Below are 20,423 nucleotides of genomic sequence, written 5' to 3'. Positions count from 1 at the left end.
CTCACATTATGGATGAAACACCGAGTTAGGAGAGGTGAGACGCGGTGAAACGGCTCTTTTACCGGGTTTGACCGGACGCTGCGTTTGTTTTAAGCGCACACGGCGTCCTTACGGTGTGTTTTTTAACGTAAACGCCGCTTTCCTTACATTCCGGTTGCGATGAAACGAGCCGGCACACGCTGATCTGCCCTTTAAGTTCAAAAACACGCCGCGATTTGGGTGATTTGTGGTGTTTTCTGGCGTTTTTCCGAAGCTGAGAAAACTCTTCCGCGTTGCGGCCCCGCCCCGTGGGAGGAGCCTCCGAGCCGCTCAGCCAATGGGAGGCGGCGGGACGGAGACCGCGTGCTCGCTCGTCAGGATGTAAACAAAGAGAGCACGTGGAGCGGCTGTCACACAGGGCTGCTCGTGCTGCCAGCAGGATGACACAGACTTCATAATAAACACTGAGATGTTATATGACGTTATTGCAGGTCAGATGACAGAAACCTCCTGCTGCAGTTTGTAAAGTCTGGATTAATCCGCCCAGTTCAGATTATAACCCGGTGCAGGAGAGGAGACCCGGGAGCAGATCCAGCACTGGCAGACTGGGAGTCCGTCTGTACTGGGCTCCACGCTAAACCAGTTAAAACTCCTGTAACATCGCTTCAGTAATGACAATTTACCTCCCACCAGTTAAACTGAACCAGTATAACCACAGTATTCCAGTTTCTTATGTATGAGATGCGCTGAGCAGAAAGGGGGAATCTGCGTCATTGTGTTTGCAGAGCAGCGAGATTCAAAAGGTTTGGGAAGAGGGTAAAGAAACGACAGAAAAAAATATTTGTAAAATTGTTCCAATGGATCCTGGGCTTTTTATTTTAGGAGTACACCCCACCCAGAATAAACCTAATGTCAGTAAAAGTGAACAGATAATGATAAATGAGCCGTTAAGCACCTGCTGATCACTTTTCCTTTAGAAAAGGTGACATATAATAAAAAAAAAAAAAGGTAAATAGTATTTATTTGAAAAGATATGGCGACCAAATCAATAAATATATTGAAAAGTTGCAAACTGCTGTTCACAGACGATCTCCGTCCAGTCTGACTGTTTCTGCCGAGAGGAACGGGGGAAAAAACTGCAGACACTAAGTTTACAAAGCTGTTTACGTCTTAATTATTCACTTGTGTCGCAAAAAAAGTCTTTTGCACCTTTAAAGCCCTGTGCATGTTGTGTTGAAGACCTCATGAAATGGAGTCTTACTTCCTTGACGTGATGTATTTCCTGTTGAAACAGGAAGTTTGGCCGGGACGTGGCGCAGGGAAGCGTCACTCACAGGTGCAAACCAGCAGGATCTCACTTTCAGAGAAACACCTTTTTATTTTGAAGGGATAAGATGGAGGAGAGGGGATGTTTAAAGATGTGTGAAGGTTTTACTGGTTGACATTTTAATTTCCAGCCACTGGTGCAGGATGTAGAGGTCAGGTGAGGTCAATTCATGGAGACTTTAATCAGTAAAATCCGTTTGAATTCCAGGTTGTAACCCTGCAAAAAGCCCTGGGGGGTGACACCGTGCCGTATGCAAACCCCCTGAAGTGAAACTGAGCTCTCATCTCCATAAAGTTGCGGTGCAGCAGCCGAGCAGCTGGCAGGAGCGTCTGCACTCATTTCTTCAAGTTTCACCTTTATTTTTTTCTGCCTACACAAAATAACTGAAAAAAATTACTTGGGTATCTGGCTTTGTCTAAAAATGCAGGTAAAGTTTCCCACTAGCAGGAAAAGGAAGTGTAAAAATTAATGCAAAGGTATAAAATTAAAAAATGTGATGCTGAAGACACAGAGACAAGAAAAGGTGCGTATGAAAACATTTATTGTCGGCTAGTAAGAGATCACATGTATGAACTATTACAGTCTGAAAACAGATGACCCCACTGTTTCATTAGCAAGTTTTTTTTTTGTTTTTTTGTTGTTTTTTTTGACCGTCCGAACACAATGAATTGATCTGTCATACATCCAAAATACAAAGAAGGAGACCAGTTATGTTGATAAATAAAAAGTTAACCCTAAAAATTCCTACACCTTATTTATTTTTTATTTTTTTTTTGGCAAAGTGCTGTATTATTCCAGTAAACTACACAAAAGCAAAATGTCTAACACTTGGTGAAAACAAAAAACAAAAAAAATGCCACAAAATATTCTTCACACTTTCAAAAAAAATAAAAGAATAAAATAAAAGAACAAGAGAAAACAGGTTTGCTACATCATTCTGATTTTTTCTTTTTGTCGTTTTGAGTTTAGAAAAGCTGTACATGGCTGGGCGGGCGGCGCAGAGGGAACAGGCTTCCTCCAGTGGTGCATAGTTGGTTTCTTGTCTGTGTGTGTGTGTGTCTGTGTGTGTGTGTGTGTGTGTGTTTATTATTGAATCCGCTCCGGACAGGAGAGAGAGAGAGTTCAAGTTCTTCATCGATGCATTGTCATTTACAACATTTCAACCTGGAAGGCACGTGATCCACAACGACAAAACAAATTTTCAAGGCATTGAACAAAAACATACAAATCCCTGTTGTAAGTTTCATGATGGAGAGCTGAGAGACAGAAACAGAAACTCAAACAAAAAAAATTCCCTTCTGCCTGTACGGTTTGTCTTTTTCACAAGAAAAACAACGACGGTGACTGCGAGGCTTGAGAGCAGAAACGTTAAAAAACCAGAAAAAATACACCAGAGAGAGTCACTCCACTATCGAGTATTTACAGCGAAGCGCGCCGACGCCTGGCGGGTCGTGTTAGTGCTTTACGATGCTACCGAGCCCCGAGCGGCCGGCCGGCGTCCCGCCAGCTCAGCTCGGGACGCGAAGAGAAGGGAATCAGAAACACAGAAGAAGAAGGAGGAGGAGGAGGAGGAGAAGTCGGTCAGATCGGACCGAGCGACACTGCAGGAAGTCACTCACACCGAGTCCTAAAATCTTACTTTTCTTTGGCTTTTTGAAACCTTTTACACTTTCCACACTACTGCTCTGTTCCCTGGACTTTAAAATCACAATGAAATGACAAAACAACTTCCTCAACTTATTGGCTCCTTTTTCATGCCAGAATATTCACCGAATTACCAAGAAACTCAATTGACTTTGCTAAATTTAGTTTTTTTTTGTTTGTTTGTTTTTAAATACACGTCAAAATCCCATCAGTAGTTCTTGGTGACGTTATGAGGTTCTCGTAGGCGTGAACCAAAAATTCAACCTTTAAAATCGTCACATTTTTGAACAATCACGCCTCTCCGTATCCGATCTCCCATTGGTTCACGCTTCTCTGTGTTAAGCCCCGCCCCCGCGACCTGGCTCAACAGGTGACACGTCACCTTAAGGAAGCAAAGCGCAGTTTCATTGTGACTTTAAAAGTCAAATGTTCTACTTTTGTTATTTTGCGTCGTGTTTGATGACAAAGGGGCGACGCGGTGAGTCAAAGTCCTGATTCTGAAACCGATGAAAACTTCATTTTTCAACTCCGTTTCTCTGGTTTCAAGATTTTTCCGGAGTCGAGGAAACAAAACGTGAAGCGACGGATCTCCGTTTGTTTCCCGGGAATTAAAAAAAACAACCTTTCAGAACAAGTTGATGTGAACTGGAAATGAAAGTGGAGCTGAACTCTTCTTGTTTTCCATTTGTGGAGAGAAAAACAAGATTTTAAGACTCGGGCGGCGACTTTTTAAGATCTCTGTGTTTTGGCCCGGGCTCGGCGTTCCCCGCGCCGCGTGTCCGAGCCCCGAGGACAAGCACTGCCGACACACGCAACCTAAAACAATAAAAAACAACAGTATCATAAACTACTGCAAGGTTAAAGATCGTTGCTACTTTTTGGTTTAAATATTTGAACAGTTTAACAAAATGTAACTAAGTTAACTCGGAGAATAGAAAAAGGTAAAAGGCATTAAGTACAACTCTACAACCATGTTAGGTTTACACTGAGCGAAACATATAGACAACGCTGAAAAAGACCAACAGCTTTACTCCGTCTGCACCTCGACGGAAACCCAACAGTCGACCGAAAAGGCGCCAACAGTTTGTTTTCACAGTCCCGCGACCGAGGAGACGTTTTTCTCTTTTTTTTTCGTCTAAAAGTCGATGACTAACAAACATTTTCAAGGAGGGAAAGCGCGCCGGGACGCAGGTGGAAAGTCCCGGCGCGCGCAGAGACAATTATCAGCCATCAAGTCAAATCAAAATCTGCATTTTCCTAAAGTGTAAAGGTGATTGGTTGTGACCCTGAGAAGTGGACTGCAGATTTTTCTTTTAAGAACAAACACAAAGATAATAATAATAATTATAATTATAATAATAACAATAACAAAAAGAGAGAAAAAAAAATCTTTTTCATTTTCTTTTTTTTCCACCATCTGGACACTAACACAACTCTACAACCATGCAACAAACTGCACACTAACAGAACCAAACATACCTATGCAAGATACCGTAGACGCATATATACCAACTTCATACTGATATGTAATAATGTTTTTTTCTTTTCAAAAAATATTTTGGAAGTTTTTTTTGTTTTAAATACATTTTACATTTCTTTTCATCTCAAAGCTACCGTTAAAACAAGGCGTTTAGTGATATTTAACCCAGTAATTTTTACCATCTTTTTCTTTTTTCTTTTTTTTTTTTTTTTTTTCAAAAAATATTGTGAAAAGTACTGAATTACAAAATCAAAGGCAAGTTCAACCAGAGCTGAAGGGAAGGAGGGCTGCAGGAGGCGGGAGCAGAGCGGAGCCGTCTGACAATTTACTGTTAAAGGAACAATCCCCCTAAAACTGCGACCGCTCATGCACTTTCACTGTGTTGTTTTTCAAACCGTCCAATCACAGACGAGCTGACGTCACGTCCCGTTTGATATCGGAAGCATCGGCGGTAAACGTCGTGTTCTGAGCGAGCCCTTCTTTCTGGAGCTGTTTAGCAGGCACACAGGGCATTCTGGGAAATGTAGGAAATGATGAACTGAAGTGGATTTAGGCTTAACGACAACAAAATATCTCCAGGAACGCAGCGAACACCGAGATCCACCGGCGTCAGAGGATCTGAGGGGGATTTGTCCTTTTAACGTTTTTTTTGAACATTTGCCACGGCGGCCGGCCGGTTCCACCGTTTAACCAGGCGAACTGTTTTAAATTCAAAATTAAAGGTGCACTACGCAAAACTTCAACAAGACAAAGAACGTGGATTGAGCGTGTAACCTGTCAGCGATGAGCGCCGGAGCTGGACTGACCCTTTTTCACGTAGTGCACCTTTAAAGTTTCTCACTGCACTCCACTCGCGGTGACACAGCTGGCAGCTTTCTGAGCCACGCCCCCCCCCCCCACCCCCCCCCCCCCCCCACGGCGGTGATGTCTCAACACTGTTTGCTCTGATTACTCGGCAACTGGGTGTTGCACAGACGAGCTTTTATTGCACATGTTCGGCTGAACTGGGATCCCTGCTGTCTGCCGGCTCCACGCCTCCGCTTCCGTCACGCCGCCGCCGAAAAAAAAAAAAAGCTGCCAGCTGCGTCGCCGCGTCCAGACGGCGCCCCGCCCCGCCCCGCCCTGCTCCGCCCAGACCCTGCGATGACATCACCGTGACATCACTGTGACCGCTCTATGTCTAGCTACGTCAACGCACCATGAATGGATGAGACTCTGCCAGTGAGTAAAGTGACCTACAGCATTGATTCTACACATTATGGTGTCCATGAAGAAGAAGAAGAAGAAGAAGGAGAAGGAGAAGGAGAAGAAGGCGTCGCAGTTACATCACTTCCACCACGCGACGGGACACATCACAGTCCATCAGAGGGAGGAATAACTTGAGGGATGGATGGATGGATGAGTGAAAGAAGGGATGAGAGGAGCAGGAGATGAACTCCTTCATCCACTGGCCACAGCGACGGACTCAGACAAACATCAGCAGCCAGTTTCCTGTTTCAGCAGCCGGACGCTTTCAGAACGGGCCGGCGTGTGGCGCTGACGCCTCGCCGTGGAGCTGGCGGCGGCGGCGGCGGGCTGAGGAGGAGGATGATGATGGTGATGGTGATGTTGGTGGCGGCGGTGACGGGACGCTGGGCCTCAGAAGTTGAGGTGTCTGTGGCTGGGCTGGTGGAGGTGCAGGGTGCTGGTCTTGGGGTGGCGCAGGAGGTTGAGGCGTCGCAGGGCGTTACGGGACAGAGGCTGGCCGCGCTGGGCGAGCCGCCCGCCGCCGCCGCCGCCCGCCTGCTGCTGCAGCTGCTGCAGGAGGCCGGCCCGGGCCGACAGCGCCGCCGCGTAGCACGCAGCGTGCAGGCTGGACCGCCGCTGGACCGACGCCACCTCCGGCCTGCAGGGGGCGACACACACGGGGAGAAAGCTCTCTTTAATTTGAAGGCAAACAGACTGCTAAAGTATATTTTTAAATTAACATGGGAGGCAATTTCCATGAGTTTTAGACAGGGGCGGATCTAGACAAATATTCATGGGGTGGCAAGAGGGTGGCATGGAGACTTTAAGGGGTGGCAGAAATATATATGCTGATTTAATACCAAACGATCACATATATCAGTATTTGCTTGGAAAACCCCCAAATGAGGATATTTTAACTCAAAAACATTCCATTATTGTGGTACACAAGTAAAGCATTGAATAGAAAACCAAGAGGTGGCATTAGAAATATTTATTTATTTATTTATTTATCAACCCCTTAAATAGTGGGAGTGTCATCTTTTGCTGCTTTTACTTGCACTCGGACATTTGAGTCTCGTAACAGCGAGTTTCTGAACAGCCACAATTAAAAAATAAATAAATAAATTGTCTGAAATTGGGGTGGCAACTAGGGTGGCAAGGCATTTTTCTAGGGGGGCAGCTGCCACCCCCTGCCACCCCCTAGAACCGCCTATGGTTTTAGATGATAGATAGACAGATAGATACTTTATTCATCCCGAAGGAAATTCACAGTTTTCAGCAGTATCCACAGATTACAAGATTAAATAAATAAAAAAATAAAGAATACAAGATGACACCAGAGATCTAAGTACACAATGTGCAAAAAACAGTGTGCACAGATGTAGGACATAGATGAGAGTCCACACCTTGTGTCCTCGGTCTTACCTGTGGCGTGGGGCGTCCAGTGAGCGCCGGCCCTTCTCCTTCCCGCCTGACGGTGCCGGGGCGGCGGCCGCGGTGCTCGACAGCAGGCCGAGGTCCAGGTCCAGGGAGCGGGGCAGGGGGTCGAGGGCGAGCCGGGGCGGGCTGTGGTGGGCGTAGACGGACATGCTGGGGTGTTCGATCAGCAGGTTCTCCAGCGGGCTGGTCTCCAGCAGGACGGGCTGGCTGCCGCGCCCCGTGAAGCAGGGCGGCGGCGTGACGAACCAGCTCTCCTCCAGGGAGCAGGCGTCCAGCCGCAGGAAGCCGTCCTCCTCCTCCTCCTCCTCTTCATCCTCCGTCTCCTCCTCCTCCTCGTCCTCGCGGCCGCCGTCCGGGTCGGTGTCGGCCGTGGAGTTGAGGGAGGTGCAGGAGGCGTAGCGGACGGGGGGGCTGGCCATCGGGGAGGGGACCATCACCAGGTCATTCTCCTCCTCCTCCTCCTCCTCAGGGCCGACAGCGGGGGAGCCGTCGCCGCTGGAGCACGCCTCAGCTGCAGAGAGAGGGGCGGGTCAGGATGGCAGGCGAACATCAAACTGAGATTATGACTCATAATTTAGAGTAGAAAGAAAAAAATAAAGCCAAAGTGTCATCAGAGCCCAGAGTATTAATTTATAAAGAAATGACAGGAGGAAGGAAAAACATTCTGAGTATCTCTCACTGCAAAAACTCAAAATCTTACCAAGATTATTTGTCTTATTTCAAGTCAAAAATGTCTTATTACTAGTCAGAATATCTCATTACACTTAAAATAAGACATGATCACCTCAGAAGTAAATTTCAAGTGAAAATTTGCTCGAAACAAGTGAAAATTTGCTTGTTTCATTGGCAAAATTTGCCAGTGGAAAAAGTGAAAATTCACTTGAAATAAGTGAAAATTGGCTAGAAACAAGAAACAAATTTTGCCAATGAAACAAGCAAATTTTCACTTGAAACAAGAGACAATTGTCCAAAAACAAGTTACTTCTGAGGTGATCATGTCTTATTTTAATTGTAATGAGATGTTTTGACTAGAAATAAGACATTTTTGACTTGAAATAAGACAAATAATCTTGGTAAGATTTTGCGTTTTTGCAGTGCAGAGATCTTAGTGAAGCTGTAAACAGACACAGTTCATGTTCTTACTTGATCAATCACAAAACCCATTAATCAGTTATCAGGATTATAATGAGTGAATTTTCTTTCTGGTGGTTTTGGTGACTTAATATTTCATGGGGTTTGATCATCTTCCAAAACACATTTCCACACAGCTGAGGCCCTGGGGGTGTTTCTGCTCGGTGGCTGCTAAAGCAATACTTAGTTCCCTGTAGATCTTCTTATTCACTCAGACATACCCAGCACCCTTTTTTCATTGTTCCACGCGTCTTTAAAGAAGCTGGACGACGGGCCTTTAAATTTAAAGCCCCGTCGGACTGGAGCCACTTGCCCAATTCACTTCGCTCCAGTTGTTCCTTGTATATTTTTAGGACATTATTATTTGCTCATCTCATGACAACTTGTTCTTGCTTTTGATTTTTTTTTATTACTTCCCAACTTAGGAATTGGGAGGTGTGGGTCAGCCTGTGTTGTATTTTGTGTTTGTGTTTGTATTTCTGTTGATATGTTGTATTTTCTGTTGTACAGTTGCGGCATCTCAAGGGGTTTATCCCTTTAATAAAAACTCTACACAGTTCTCCGGGTGAGCCTGCTGTTGTGGCCGAGCGTTCTGCTCTGATTACAGCTCCGACCGCCTGTTTCACCGCGGCCGCCAAAACCGCTCCGTGCACGGAGGAACTCCCACGGCACGGCTGTCACACACTGTCAGAATACACTAGTTAAATCTTACCTTAGATTATAATGTTGACTTAGCTGGATGTCGAATTGGTTTCCTTTTTTTGTGTTCAGAGAATATGAATTTTTAGACATATGAAAATTATTAAATGTTTGTTTTAATTCTTTTAATACCAGGTATATTAGAATTGTATTTGTAAATGTATGATGTATTGTTAATACCAATTCCAAACCCTCTGTAGTTCCCCCGAGCAGCCAGCAGGTGGCACTGTGGCCTGTGTGTCTGAGCGGCAGAGAGGCGATCCAAATGTAAACAGATTTTCCCCTGATGCAGACGAGTCATCAAAGCACACTCTGCACGTGTGTGTGTGTGTGTGTGTGTGCTGATAAACCTGTCTCTCAGTTATCTGGTGTTTAATCTGCCCATCAGCCGCACATTCCTCCAACGCCTTTTCCCTCCTGCACGAAACACAAACAGCCAAACCGCCGCCTGTTTCTCACACATCAGCCGCCACGCAAACGGTGCCAACATCCCATAATGCCAAACATGGCTGCCGGCTGCAGAGCCCGCAGACTGCAGGCTCTTGTTTTGACGGGAGCTGCAGCCTCAGCTCCTCATGATTCACAGAGAAGCAGGAAGTTGTGAGGCAGAGCAGCAACGTGATCCCGGGCAGACGGCCTCTAAAAATAACCGAGCAGGGCCTTAAACAGAACTGAAATCAAACAGCAGCGTCTGGGCAAAGTGCAGCTCCCCTCAGCCACAAAACAACAGCGGCCATGTTTGACCTTCTCGTCGCACGGCCGAGGGCAGCGAGGAGAGCGAGGGCCTTTTTTAGCTCAGAGGAAGACAGAGAGTGTGAGACCTGATCCCTTCATCACATCGTCTTCATCAGCGCCTCACAGCTCCTCTACATCCTCTCTGATGTGTGTGTGCTGCTTTGTTTGCATGCATGCAGGTGTGTGTGTGTGTGTGTGTGTGTGTGTGTGTGTGTTAGGTGCACATGTTCACATCTGTTGTTTTGCACATGACCCAGCGGGCGGCGGCGTGCTGACTCAGCGCCTCCAGGCCGAGCACCTCGCACTGTCCAGGTCACTTAGCAGCTCATCTGCTCACCAGAGGTTGTGTGTGTGTGTGTGTGTGTGTGTGTGTGTGTGTGTGTGTGTGTGTGTGTGTAAAGTGGAAGAAGACAAACAAAGCAGTAGAAAGTAATGTGACTGTTTGGATTATGATGGGAAATCCAGTCGGGCCTCTGCAGCAGTTTTTCCTGCAGCTTCTCGGTGCGGCTGAACTCTGACCTCTGACCTCTGCAGAGTTCACCGACGAGCTCGGCTACGGAAACCCGATGGGGACAAAAACAATCGTGCAAAATACTTCATCACAGCCATTCTTCCCTTTCAACACCTGCACGGACTCCCTGAGAGAGCACTACACTGCAAAAAGTCCAAATCTTACCAAGATTATTTGTCTTATTTCAAGTAAAAAATGTCTTATTTCTCGTCAAAATATCTCATTACACTGAAAATAAGACATGATCACCTCAGAAATAACTTGTTTTTAGACAATTTTCACTTGTTTCAAGTTACTTGAAATAAGACAAATAATCTTGGTAAGATTTGACTTTTTGCAGTGTAGTTTCTTTTCTTTAGTGGATTAAATACAGCACATCCTGGTGTTACAGTTAAAGGAAACAGTCACAGTGCCTTTAACAGTATTTTAAAAAAAGGGGGGGGGGGGGGGGGGGGGGGGCTGGTGGCTAACAGCTAATGTCAGTTAATGTAGTTAGCTCTGTTTCTTTCAGCTGGAAGCTCACATGGTGTTTGACTTTAGAAAAGAGGCTGCACTTAAGAGCTTGACTGAGCGCCCTGCACGGTTTGAACACACACCCTGCAGCCAAACAAGAGCTCTCTCCCATAATGACCGGCTGTGCTGACAAGTATTCTGCAAGACATTTTTGGCCCCGCCGGGCTTCCGTCCTCCTCTGCTGTTGGTTTTATTGCAGTGAAAGTCTGCAGACTCTCGGGAGCCTGGCTGGTTCGCCTGTCGAGAGCCGCTGCAGAGTTTGAGCGTCACTCGGGAGCGACTGTCCTCCAGGTGGAGCTCGGTTTGAGTTTCACCGTCAGCATCAGGGATCGAACCCGTGAGCGTCCCGCCACAGGACGGTCTCTGTAACCTCCGCCCTGTCCTGCAGCGTCATTTTCATGCCCTCATCACCCGGTGACTCATGTCTGCAGGAGGCAGGAAAGCAGAAGCAGCATTCTGCCGTCCATGTGTTACAAATCAAGACGGGAGCAGCAGCTCATCTGCAGAACCCAAACCACAAGAAGCTGGAATATGTCTCATAAACTATTCCTGTTGTACAGAAGTGCCTCGCTTTCAAAACAAGCTGCACATCCGGAGAAAAGCTGCTGTGCAAACCTCTGTGCTGTGCACGTTAGCACGCAGCCATTTCTGCTTTTCCCCCTCAAAGTCCTGACATTCTGTCCCAGGGCAGGCAGGGTGCCGTCAGGGGGGTTTTCAGCTCCACTGAGGGGCTTTTGGAGCGTCTTCCTGCCCATACATGTACGTCTGCAGCCCCTCAGGCCCAGAATGGCAACTCCAGCGCAGCGAGAAGCTATTTTTACCCCCCGCTTCCCCAGGCGCTTTTGTTTGACCTGTTTACAGGTTGGTTTGCCCATAAACTGCCTGATGCTTTCCTCCCTCCCTCCCTCCCTCCCTCCCCTCCCTGCCAGAACTGGGCCAGCCAGCTTCACCCCCCCTCCCCCCCCTCCCCTCCCCTCCCAGCCTGAAATATTCACACGCCTGTGGAATCGGAGAGGCCGAGTCCAAACCAGACGGGTGAACGGAGGCCGAGCCAAGAGGCACTCAGAGCCAAGTGGGAGATGCTGGCAGTGTGTACATGTGTGTGTGTGCAACATGTCTGTGTCTGAATACTGTGTCGATGTGTGTGTGTGTGTGTGTGTGTACAGTATGTCAGTCTGGTCTCCAGGCTTGTTTTCTGATGTCTCAAGCCTTTTTTTTTTTTGTTTTTCCTGGGACTCGTGTTGGTTTTTGCTGCTGGACTCGGACGTTTTTCTCCAAACTTCAGACGATCTGATGCTTTTCTCTGTGCAGCATGAAGACATGTTCACATCGTGTCTGCACTGATCAGCTGAAGGACTTTATGCAGAGTGTGTGTGTGTGTGTGTGTGTGTGTGTGTGTGTGTTCAGAGGGTTTTCATCCCTCGTGACTTCATTTGTTTTCTCTGACAAACAAATGGATTCAGCTGGATGTTTGTCAGCGAGCTCAAGGCTCCAAGTGGAAACACATTCTTGGTCATTTACTACAAAATAAAACACAGTAATATGTCATTAAGTAAGTATTCAAGCCCTCAGGGTCAAAACGTAATCTACTCGGAAACTAATTTGTCACAACATGATTTGATGATTTCCTGATTGAATCCATTTTAAATTGCCGCTGCAGCCCTGCGCTTCACGTCGGGGGGGGGTCGGGGGGGGGGGGGGGGGGGGGGGGGGGGGGGGTCTTTCCTGAAGGTGCCGCGACAGAGAGACAGATCCGTCCGAGTTTCGGCTCAGAGGAGAAAACAGCTGCAGGCCAGGGAGCGACAGCATCGCGTGCTGGATAACTCCCACAGAAGAGTGTGTGTGTGTGTGTGTGTGTGTGCAGAAGTTAGTGCTGTTCAGTCCATGTGTGTGTGTGTTTGTGGTTTGTCTGTCTGTGTCTGTGTCTGTGGGTGTGTGTGTGTGTGTGTGTGTGTGTGTGCATTAGGTCTGGTTTCATGTTAGAGAACCGGTTTGGTGTGTGTCGGGCTGATTCGTGCTGCAGATAAAAACACTCCTGCATTAAAGCTCATGACTGTTTTATTATCTTTTTAATTTATTCATGAATTTAAGTGTATAAAGAGTGAAAAATAAAGCTTCATGGGAAGTCTTCAAATCTTTTCCTCAGTCTGAGCAGCCTCTGCATGCAGCTCGTGGAGAAGCCACTTACTGGCTTTATTAAACAGAAGCAGAGCTGTGTGTTCTGCATTATGCAAAAAAAAAAAAAAGAAGAAGAAAACAAACCTCATGTGGAAGAACTGAAATGGTAAAAAAAAAAAAAAAAATCATGCTTCATCGGTCTTAAGACTGCAGAATCACGGTTTTCAGTTTCAGGACCAAACAGGAAAGTGAGACTTTGTGCTGTTTCAGTAACCAGGCGTCAGAACGCGGCTCTGCAAAAAGTCAAAGTCTTACCAAGATTATTTGTCTTATTTCAAGTCCAAAATGTCTTATTACTAGTCAAAATATCTCATTACACTTAAAATAAGACATGATCACCTCAGAAGTAACTTGTTTTTAGACAATTTTCACTTGTTTCAAGTGAAAATTTGCTTGTTTCATTGGCAAAATTTGTTTCTTGTTTCTAGCTAATTTTCACTTATTTCAAGTGAATTTTCACTTTTTCCACTGGCAAATTTTGCCAATGAAACAATACAACAAGTTACTTCTGAGGTGATCATTTCATATTTTGAGTGTAATGAGATATTTTGACTAGAAATAAGACATTTTTGACTTGAAATAAGACAAATAATCTTGGTAAGACTTTGTGTTTTTGCAGTGTGTGGATCGGAGCGACACCGTCTTCCTCCTCGGGGAACTCATTTGTTTGTTTTCATGTGACTGAACTTTTTTCTCTGATTGTTCTTACATCTCGTCCCTGTTTGAATACATTTCTCTCTCCTGTTAAGTTGACAGTTTTCTATATGACGGGTTTTCCTCATAGATGCTCCTTCACATCTGACCTCTCCTGCACATCGCCTGTAATTCCTTTTCATTCTAACTCTGTGTTTTTGTGTGAAACTAATCTGAAATCCTGCAGTGAGTGATCGGTTAACCTCACAGTCTCTGTTCATGCTCTTCATCTCACCCTGCATCCTGCAAAAACCCACAATCTCAGCCTCTGAGTCAGATTATGGGCCAATAATCTGCCGTGTGTTGTGGTTTGGAGACTCACCCAGGTAGTCCACCAGGATCCAGTCTTCGTCCTCCTCCTCTTCCTCCTTGCGCTCTCCGGGCCCGCCGCCTCGGCTCAGCTCCTCCGCGTCGTCCCCAAACAGAGCGCTGGCGAACCTCTGGAACATCCTGCGGGCTCGGGCGCTACAGAGCCGAGACGGAGGCCGGGGGTGAGGGAGGCGGCGGAGGCGGCGGCGACGGTGGCGGCGCGAGGCTCGGGGCGACGGCGGGCGATTTGGTCATCAGCTGCAGGAGGCGCGGCGGGCGGAGAGCTGCAGGAGGCGGCTAAAGTGCATCAATAAGGTGTGGAGTCGGATCATCTGATGAGGGCGAGCAGGCACATGGCTCGGCGGCTGGTCACCTCGACAAGTGCAAAAGTACAAAACAAGGCCCTGCAGGGAGAGGAGGAGGAAAGGTTTAGCCGACATCCTGCAAGTACACCCCGTCCCAGTGTCACAGAGCTCACAGCTGCTGTCATTAAAGGGCTACAAAGCAGTGGATAACCTTTATTAACCAGCAGGAAATACAAAATCAATACAGTCTGTCCCCTCTGTGGCCCGGTGAGCCAAGCTGAGCCACACGGTGACCTCCTGTGTCCCGGCAGAGAGATGTGAGTGTGTGGGTGTGTGTGGTGTGTTGGTGTGTGCACTGCAAAAACTCTAAATCTTACCAAGATTATTTGTCTTATTTCAAGTCAAAATGTCTTATTCCTAGTCAAAATATCTCATTACACTTAAAATAAGACATGATCACCTCAGAAGTAACTTGTTTTTAGACAATTGTCTCTTGTTTCAAGTGAAAATTTGCTTGTTTCATTGGCAAAATTTGTTTCTTGTTTCAAGCTAATTTTCAATTATTTCAAGAAAATTTTCACTTTTTCCACTCGCAAATTTTGCCAATAAAACAAGCAAATTTCCACTTGTTTCAATGAATTTTCACTTGAAACAAGAGAAAATTGTCTAAAAACAATTTACTTCTGAGGTGATCATGTCTTATTTTAAGTGTAATGAGATATTTTGACTAGAAATAAGACAAATAATCTTGGTAAGATTTTGCGTTTTTGCAGTGTGTGAGTGTGTGTGTGTGTGTGTGTGTGTGTGTGTGTGAGTGTGTGTGTGTGTGTGTGTGTGTGTTTGGGTGAAGATTAAGTGCGTTGAAAGTCAAGTGAAGGGTGGAGTTTTTGTTTCAAAACAGATTTGGAAAGCCCGTTCCAGCTGTTGTTCCAGTTGTGAAAGCCAGAAAGGTCAGCAGCCAATCAACTCTCACCCATTTACCGCTCAATCATCATCATCATCATCATCATCATAATAATGATGATCACTATTAGTAATAACGCTGTGTTTACCACACGGTATCATTTGATAAATGCACCATACGAATCTGATTATTATGTTTGTTTCTGAGCCACAAATCTTTCTGGCAGTAACAAACTGTGTGATTTGGGTGGAGAGTGTGTGAGGCTGGCCAGCAGCATTAAATGTGGCTGTTATCATTATTCATCTTTCTGAAATACTGTCCCGTATTTGTATTGCGATATACTGAATTTTGATATGATGCCATGCTAACATGCCATGTTTTCTCCTCTGACCCTCGGCTGTGTGAGAGTCTCTGCAGCGAGACAAACTCCTGCTGCTCCAAAGGGACGTTCTCATGTGATATAATTCATAATATTAGGGGAACTGATCATTTTTGCATTGTAATTTTCATTTTCACTTAAAATGCCATTAAACGGACGATGGTGTGTGTTTCTCCCGGGGTCTGAACCAAACAAAGAGAATGAGATTTGTAAGCCAGGCGTCTCCGCAGCCCCACAATCCTTCATTTCTAAAGCTTTTCTGTCAAACATTTTATCTTTACAAAAAAGAAACTGCAGCTCCTGCGATGTGGATACTGGGCTTAGCTGTGTTTTGTGGTTTCTGTATGTGTTGATCCGTGTTATCCGCTGTTGAAAACACGACAGCTGCTCCTCCAGACCGGCCCGGATCACAAAGTAAAGCGTCTTGTTTGACCTCTTCACTGTCTGAGGCCGGAGCTGCGTTCAAGGTTGTAAATGATCAACATCGCTCATAAAAGCTCCGATGAAAATAGAGTCTGATCACCAGAGCAGCACTGAGGCCATGTGACAGAGCCTGACACACACACACACACACACACACACACACACACACACACTCATTAGACTGTGTGATGCTCCGGCTCATCGTGGCTCTGAAACCGGTCGGTGTTTTGACAGAGGGGTCGCGACCTCGTATATGAGGCAGTGGGACAGAGGGAGGATTGATTTCCTGTCTGTCAGACAGACGGCAGCTGTGTTCCCTCGGCGCTGCAGCTGATGGAGAAACTGCCGAGTGTGTGTGGCTTTCAGCAGGAAACACAGAAACACACACACACACACACACACACACACACACAGAGAGAGAGCTGCAGCTGATCCCACTCCCTGCCAGCCTCGACTGATCAAATGAAAAACGACGGAGAATGTGATGCAGAATAAAGTTCAGTTCTGATGTTTACTCAAAACATTTTGGCAAGCGCAGTTCACTGTGACGCAGCTGGGGGGCGATACTGAGACATTACTGCTACTAAAAACCAGCTTTATGATATCATTACAATCATTCTTTGAGCCTTAAATGCAGTTTGTCATCTTTCAACTTTAATCAGTTATTACAGTAATCACTTTAAGTATTTCTTCAGCTAATCAATTAAGGCCCTCGGGAGCTACATTAGGCGGTTGCTAGGCAACCTACACAACCACTGACCTCAAAGTAACACATTAACAATTAATCTAACGGCTTCCTGGTCATGGAAGCTCGGCGACATGTATCACAACATGACACTGTTCATATTTAAACCAGATATTACTGTGGTGTGTTTATGTAAATTATTATAACAGAAAGATTTAACATAAGAATTTCCCAGTTTGGGGTCAATAAAGTAAATCTATCTATCTATCTATCTATCTATCTATCCAAACCAGACATCAGTCTGCTCAGAGGGGTGTTTTATTAGCACAGCAATAACATTTAAACTACCTGTCTATGAGCTCACAGGTGTGTGTTAACCAGATGTTTCTTAGCTTGTTCTCAGCCAATCAGGAGTGGAGCTGGAGCGACTGAAAATGTAGGAAAAAGGAACTTCCTACTGAGAAATTCCACAGGTGACACTGGGTCAGAGGATGAAGATGGAAAAAAACAGAACCACTGCACGCTGATGACCTTTGACCTGTTTGCTTCAGGCTCCAGCAGGAAAAAGACTTTCATGTTTACAGTCAGTGATCACGGCTGACAGATAAAGTTTGTTGAGCCGAGGGACAGTTCGTTCATTATGGAGGTTCGGGGTTTGATTTTCACACAGAGAAGCAAGTGAATGCAGCACCTTTCGTGCTGCATTCAGGTGCTATCAGAAGAAACTGGACAGGACAGTGTCTCAGTGCTACAGTGTTGATTAACTCAACGAAACCCCAACAACCAAGTTAATTTATGAATTTAAAATCAGATTTTGCTCACTTTGTGTCAACATAGATGAATGTATCAATTAAAGTCGTATCGTATCGTATCGTATCGTATCAGCATGAATATAATTTATGATTTTAAAAATTATTTTTTTTAAATTATTTTTCAACAGCTTGGACTTCTGACCTCGCTGGATTTCCTGCCACTTGCTGCCTGTTTTGACACACTTCCATAATTCATCACACCAGTTGGGAAACAGGATTTAAAAAAAAAAAAAAAAAAAAAAAAACTCCTACATGTCCTGCTGATATTTTCCACTAGGAGGCAGTCGTGAGCATTTTTACGCAGCCCCTATTAACGAGAAATCTGATATGACATGACCGCGACATCAGCAGCCACAACCTGGAATCGCCGAACGTCCGACATTCCCTGCGGCGCCTGAACGCACAACCGGGTTTCATCAGATTCTTGGCTGGGCTGCGGTGCGTTTAAGTGCCCTCGGGCCGGCTCGTATTTCTCGCTTCCACACCCGGGGCGTGTAAAAGCTCTGTTTTGGAAGCAGCCAGCGGGAGAGCGGAGAACAAAGCGGAGCTGCACCTCCGCGGACAGTAAGCAGAGGGAGCAGCTGTGACGGGAGGCGGACAGAAAAGGTTTTATCTCCGTGCGTCGCGGCAGCGGCAGCCGGCTGATAATCTGCTGCACCTGTTCCTCCTCAAGCGACCAGCCGCCCTCCTCCACCCGCCGACACCCACCTAAACACAACCCTACATTTCAGAGAAAAAGCACTCCTGTCATTTCTAGAACCACCAACACAAAGGAAAACACGCCCTGTGCCGTTTTTTTCCCCTCTAATGTATCGATGATTTATCGGGTTTAAATGAGTCGCTGATTAACACACCGCAACATTACATCATCCAGTCTGGTGTGCATTTTCCTAAACAGGCTGAGAGATATCCGGCTGCTGGTCAGCATCGCTTAGCCTATAATTTACTGGGAATACAGGCTGCGTGTAGGAAAAACACCGCTCAACCCACTTCACCCAGTTTATAATTAACATGATGTTGCGTATACGGCCATTTCAGCTCTAATGAAGCTGTGTCATGTGGAAATCAGAGATTAATTGTGACAAAGACAAAGGGAAAACGCACGAATTGACGCCTTTATGGAAAATACAGATGATTCCTGCCTTCCCCTTTGTTCCTGGTGATGTTTGCTGTTTACTTGGTGTTGTGTGAAGGTCACTCGCCCTTCCCTGTTATTAAGCAGCAGCAGCAGCAGCAGAGTGGCTGAGATATAAAGTCAGCCGCTTGAAGAAAACAAAAAGAGAGAGAGAGGAGGCAGTCCGGCGGTGAGAGAGGAGCGGCGGCCTGCAGGCGACGCGACGGGCCGCTGATGCAGAGGAAGGGGAGGAGGCTGTAACCCTACACCCGCAGGGCGGACCGCACAGGCTGCTGGGCAACTTCCAGCTCTCATAACACCGACTAATATCATGTAATGTGTCGCCAAAATGCCCCGCGGCGCTATTCTGGTCGCAGGGAAGAAGCTGCAGGAGGATCTGAGGCGGCCGAGCTGCAGGAGCGACATCCAGGGAGCAGAGAGCAGGAGGAGGAATAACGAATCCAGCCTATTGTTGCTTATAAAACACCGCCTCACTCCACTTCTCCTCTCATCAGCCCCTTTGTTCCTGTGGGAGCCGTGAGCCGAGCCGCTCACACGGCGGGCTGTGCGGTAAAACACAGAATGCTGAGCTGCTGCTGTCGCTGAGAAAACAAAGAGGCGACACTCACCTGCGGCAAAGCAAAGGATGTAAACGTTTCACGACACAAAGATCCGTAACGCTTGAGGTAGACTGTTTTCTTTCCGGAAAATAGAAAAACGTGGCGTTTCTTCGCAGAAGAAATAAAACAAAAAAAAACTATAAACTTTACAAAAGAAAAATGTAAAAGAGTCGGGGGCTGTACATCGGGGAGTCACAGTGAGCCTTTCAGTTTCCTCAGTCGCTTCCTCGGTCCCAACTGCTCCTTTTGTTATTGTTGTGGAGCTCCAACAGCTGATCGCCGTGGCGTCACCGAGGACAGCCTATGGGAGGGACGGGTCCTAGCCCGTCGCAGCCAATCAGAGGGCGAGCTGGGCTCTGACGGCCTGTCACCAACCCACGTGACTCCTCCTCCCCGGAAAAGGACATGACTGGGCAAAGCGCTCCGGGTTTGGGAGTGGACGGAGCCCTGCTTTTATTTTAGAAAAAAAAAAAAGAAAAAACAGACAAATATCTGAGTTCCGCGCGACTTCCGGCTCGGCCCGAACTGCTTCCTGTTGTGTCATTACACAAGCAGCCTGTAGATGTGAGGTTTGGTGTGAAGTGGCCTTGAAGTTTGCATAATGTCATAAAACACCCGCAGTTACATGCAAAATACTGTGGACGCTTTCACAATAAATCTTTGCTCATGCTGACTTTTATTGCTGTTTTCTTCAGTTTATATTTAACAAGTTCATTCAAAACACTTAAGCAATAATTTATCTGGTTGTGGCTGCAGGAAGGGAGAAGTATTTCCACTGTCACTTTTCAGGATCTTATAAAAACAACTTTGTTTTGGGGATTTTTCACCATTTTTTTCATCCTAATCCTAATCCAGGTGGTTCTGGAAGTTTCCAGGGGATGCAGGATTTTGTCTCAACCTGCCACAGAGCATTTATGTTTTAAAGTGAAGTGAAAGCATGAAAATCATCCCAAACTGGAGCTGCAGAGGTGTTGACATGCAGCATGCAGTGTGGAGGAATCATGAACCTGCTTCCCCTTCCAAAAAAAAAACAAAAAACAAAAAAAATCAGGAAAGATGCCAGATTGTGAGATTAATTGGGAATATCAACGAGGCTTTCAGTGAGATGAGAGATGAAGAGCTTCCTCAGCCAGCAAATCATGACGACCCCCTCTGCGCTGAAGGGGTGTGTGTGTGTGTGTGTGTGTGTGTGTGTGTGGGAGGGGAGAGGGGGGTAAATTAGGCAGCAGGGTCTGCCCAAAGACCCCCCCTCCTCTTCTGCACTTCATAATCTGGAGCAAAGGGCGTCAGCTTGAGACAAAGAGCCTGCAGGGAA

At 46.2% G+C, this 20,423-nt stretch overlaps 1 protein-coding gene across 1 annotated transcript; it reads right to left on the bottom strand.

Moving 5' to 3' along the window:
• Positions 1–1,830: 1,830 nt before the first annotated feature.
• On the bottom strand, positions 1,831–19,339 carry tp53inp1 (tumor protein p53 inducible nuclear protein 1). Its single transcript, XM_030072269.1, has 4 exons — positions 19,118–19,339; positions 13,880–14,270; positions 7,083–7,608; positions 1,831–6,315 (listed from the first exon to the last, which is right to left on the bottom strand). The coding sequence occupies exons 2-4, from the start codon at positions 14,004–14,006 to the stop codon at positions 6,069–6,071; spliced, it is 900 nt and encodes a 299-aa protein (XP_029928129.1). The 5' UTR covers positions 14,007–14,270; positions 19,118–19,339; the 3' UTR covers positions 1,831–6,068.
• Positions 19,340–20,423: the final 1,084 nt, after the last annotated feature.

This window comes from Myripristis murdjan, chromosome 16 (genome assembly GCF_902150065.1).
Source record: "Myripristis murdjan chromosome 16, fMyrMur1.1, whole genome shotgun sequence".
Taxonomy (NCBI): domain Eukaryota; kingdom Metazoa; phylum Chordata; class Actinopteri; order Holocentriformes; family Holocentridae; genus Myripristis; species Myripristis murdjan.
This window is presented reverse-complemented; position numbering and strand designations above follow the sequence as displayed.